Source organism: Hyaena hyaena, unplaced genomic scaffold, assembly GCF_003009895.1.
Source record: "Hyaena hyaena isolate Hyena2069 unplaced genomic scaffold, ASM300989v1 scaffold_1454, whole genome shotgun sequence".
Taxonomy (NCBI): Eukaryota; Metazoa; Chordata; class Mammalia; order Carnivora; family Hyaenidae; genus Hyaena; species Hyaena hyaena.
Window position 1 is genome coordinate 228878 of NW_024082086.1, and position 3744 is coordinate 232621.

General features: G+C 40.4%; 1 protein-coding gene across 1 annotated transcript; it reads left to right on the top strand.

Annotated features, from left to right (window-relative positions):
• The first annotated feature begins 535 nt into the window (after positions 1 to 535).
• Positions 536 to 2552, top strand: TRAM1L1 (translocation associated membrane protein 1 like 1). The gene has a single exon (XM_039223806.1). The coding sequence runs from the start codon at positions 740 to 742 to the stop codon at positions 1850 to 1852; it is 1113 nt and encodes a 370-aa protein (XP_039079737.1). The 5' UTR covers positions 536 to 739; the 3' UTR covers positions 1853 to 2552.
• Positions 2553 to 3744: the final 1192 nt, after the last annotated feature.

Consider the following 3744-nt stretch of genomic DNA (forward strand, 5'->3'; position numbering starts at 1 on the left):
GTGAATGATTTACAGTAATAGGCAACATAGTACAACCGCGAAGAGCACACGCTCTCTCTGGATCCAGACTGGATTCATCTCTTGGTTCTGACATTTACCAGCTGTGTGATCTTAGGCATCTCACTTAACCTCACTGTACTTCAGTTTCTTATCTGTAAAAAAAAAAAAGAAAATAATAATACTAGACAATTAAAAAGGTAAAAAAAAAAAAAAAAAGCTGATCACCCAGTATTTACCTCATTGGGTTTTCCAAAAAAGATACATTTATAAATATAAGCGAAGTACTTAGAACAGCACCTGGTAAGTGCTAAGCACCATGAGAGTTTGCTTCTATCATTATTACTATATGCTGTTTTCATAACCATTCTGATGAAGAACAGCCAGAGAGCTGTCCTGCTTTGTTATGATCACTAAGGAAGATGCCACGGGAAAATAATTCAGGAGCATATCAAGGGGCGACGATCAACGTGCGAGATCAACGCTCGCAACCCCGGGCCTGACGCGGGGCAGGGGCGCGGCGCTCGATTTCCTTTCCTGCCTCAGCCGTCCCCCTGGTGCGCATGCTCAGTCCTGCTCGGCCCTTGCCTTTGATTTATTTTTTTCTGGGCGGCCGCGGCGACCCGGGACTGGCTCGGGGATGGGAAGTGAAGCCCCCGGAGCTGCGGCAGCGGCGGCGCTGTGAGGAGCGGCCAGGGGGAGGCAGCTGCGGCTCGTCGGTGAGTATCTGGGAAGCGCTGCCATGGCGTTTCGTAAGAAGAGCACCAAGAACCCCCCAGTCCTGAGCCACGAATTCATCCTGCAGAATCATGCGGACCTCGTCGCCTGTGTGGGGATGTTCTTCGTGCTGGGGCTTATGTTCGAGGGAACAGCAGAAGCGTCTATCGTTTTCATTACCCTTCAGCACAGCGTTCCCTTCCCTGCAGCAGAAGACCGAGCCACAGAATCCAAGTTCCTTTACTATTACGGCATCAAAGATTTGGCCACGGTTTTCTTCTACATGCTAGTGGCAATCATCATTCACGCCACGATTCAGGAGTATGTGTTGGATAAAATTAACAGGCGAATGCAGTTCCCCAAACCGAAACAAAGCAAATTTAATGAATCCGGTCAGTTTAGTGTCTTCTACCTTGTTTCTTGTGTTTGGGGCACATTCATTCTAGTTTCTGAAAACTGCCTGTCAGACCCAACTCTTTTATGGAGGGCTCATCCCCATAATATGATGACATTTCAAATGAAGTTTTTCTACATATCACAGTTGGCTTACTGGTTTCATGCCTTCCCCGAACTCTATTTCCAGAGAATCAAGAAGCAAGATCTCCCTCGCCAACTTGTCTACATTGGCCTTCACCTCTTTCACATTGCCGGCGCTTACCTCTTGTACTTGAACCATCTGGGGCTCGTTCTCTTGATGATGCACTATTTCGTCGAATTACTTTCCCACATTTGTGATCTGTTTTATTTTAGCGATGAAAAGTACCAGAAAGAGGTTTCTCTGTGGGCAGTTGTGTTTATTTTGGGTCGGCTCGTGACTTTAATTGTTTCCGTACTGACTGTGGGCTTTCACCTGGCCGGAGGGCAGACTCGGAATCCGGATGGCCTTACTGGGAACGTAAATGTGTTGGCAGCTAAAATCGCTGTTCTGTCCTCCAGCTGCACTATCCAAGCGTACATAACATGGAATTTATTTAATGTTCAGCTTCAGAGGTGGATGGAAGAAGATGTGACTCTTCAGGCCCCAAGCGTGAAGAAGAAACGGACCAAAGGGAGGTCTTCTAGAAAAGGAACAGAAAATGGTGTGGCAACTTCTAACAGAGTAGACTCTCCCCATAAAAGGAAAGAGAAGTCTTCATAATGAATTGCGAGTTAATCGATTATGGTCCCCAAAGAAGTCTGCTCTTTACTACAAGATACCTTTCTGTGCTAGAGATTTTTCTGTTTTGAAAATTGTGCTGTCTTTGGTTTCTGATATTGTACTGTGTAATGCATTTTTTAAAGGCATTTGAGGGGAGGATGATCATCATGAAAAAATTTTTTGATATAGATTAAGCGACTCATCATCAAAATGGTTCAGGGATCACCACGATATTTTGTTTTGTTACCTTTGAACATTTTCCTAATGATTTGTAGCTATAACTGCAAAATTCCGCATATCAGCGACACAGTTTCTCGCTCCTGCTAATCTTTTATAACATTAGAAAGGTGGTCTGTTACAGCAATGTCGTTATTTTTTAAGGTTCTCTTTTAGGATAAAATGGAAATATTATGAAGGTGGAATTCAACTTTGTTACATTTTCAGGATTCTGTAATTCTTAGAATTTTTTTATTTTTATTTTTGTTTTTATTTTTTTTAGAACTTACAACTGGAGAAAAGATTTGTAAAGCCACCAAAATAATGATGTGTTTTATAGGTAGTGGTTATTAGTGTTACATCGCCATTAAAAAGAATACTAATGGGTAATGTCGGAGATTTATTACCATATATTGAATCAAAATATCTTGAATTAATATAAACATATTACTGAAGAGGTAAAATCATTCATGTCCATTGTAAAAACTTGTAAACTAGAAATAAAAAAATTAAATATTTACTGTAAAAGGAAATCAGACTTAGTTTTTTTTTTTTTTGCTATGTTTATTAAATATTATTCCTAATGAGGCTTGTTATAAGTTTGGTATCCACAGAATCTTGTAAAAATACCGTTTAACCTGTAAATCATTTTGAAAAACAGTGCTTACTTGGTTTATATCTTTAAAAAGAATAGATAATTCCATGTGGAAAACACAACACATGAAATTTAAGTAATTTACAAATCGGGTGGATAAATAGTTTTATGAAAGGCTTTTCAAAAATAATGTTATAATGATAGTGCTGCTTCCATCTTTAATTAGGAAACGTTCATCTGAATGAGCCTTATTTTGGATATGTGTGTATACCAAAGTGTATGTGTATATACAGATATTTAGATAGTATCTTTACCAAAGCCAAAAGAAAGAATGGGCTGTAGTGGGTGAGTATTTGTTTTATTTATTGCCTTGTCTTAACCTTCATTTTTACTTCATTTCCCATAATGGGAGTGTTTAGACTTTTCTTAGGAGACAGTGTTTAAAAACTATGCTAGAATAGTGCCATATGTTTTCTTTTTTAAAAAATGTTTTGGGGCACCTGGGTGGCTCAGTTGGTTAAGTGCCCAACTTCAGCTCAGGTCATGATCTCACGGTTTGTGGTTTCGAGCCCTGCATTGGGTTCTGTGCTGGCCGCTCAGAACCTGGAGCCTGTTTCAGATTCTGTGTCTCCCTCTCTCTCTGCCCCTCCCCTGCTCATGTTCTGTCTCTCTCTGTCTCAAAAATAAATAAACTATAAAAAATTTTTAAAAAATGTTTTCATGTTTCTTTATTTTTGAGAGAGAGAGAGTGAAACAGAGTGTGAGTGGGGGAAGGGGAATAGAGAGAGGGAGACTCAGAATGCATGGCAGGCTCCAGGCTTTGAGCTCTCAGTACAGAGCCCAATGCAAGACTCAAAATCAGGAGCTACAATATCATGACCTGAGCCCAAGTCAGACTCTCAACCTACAGGGCCACCCAGGCTCCCCAAGGCTGTAAATTTTTTGTTCTTCTCTGTTTTCTCCCACTATGTCTCTCATCTCTCTGCCTTTCATAGCTTTCTGTTGTGGGTAATTCAGCTTTTTCCATTATGGGAGTCCTTGAAAATTAAAATTAGTATACTTGTATTGGGATCTAAAGACA

Coding starts and splice junctions, on each gene's coding strand:
- TRAM1L1 (XM_039223806.1), top strand. CDS start 740: ATGGCGTTTCGTAAGAAGAGCACCAAGAACCCCCCAGTCCTGAGCCAC.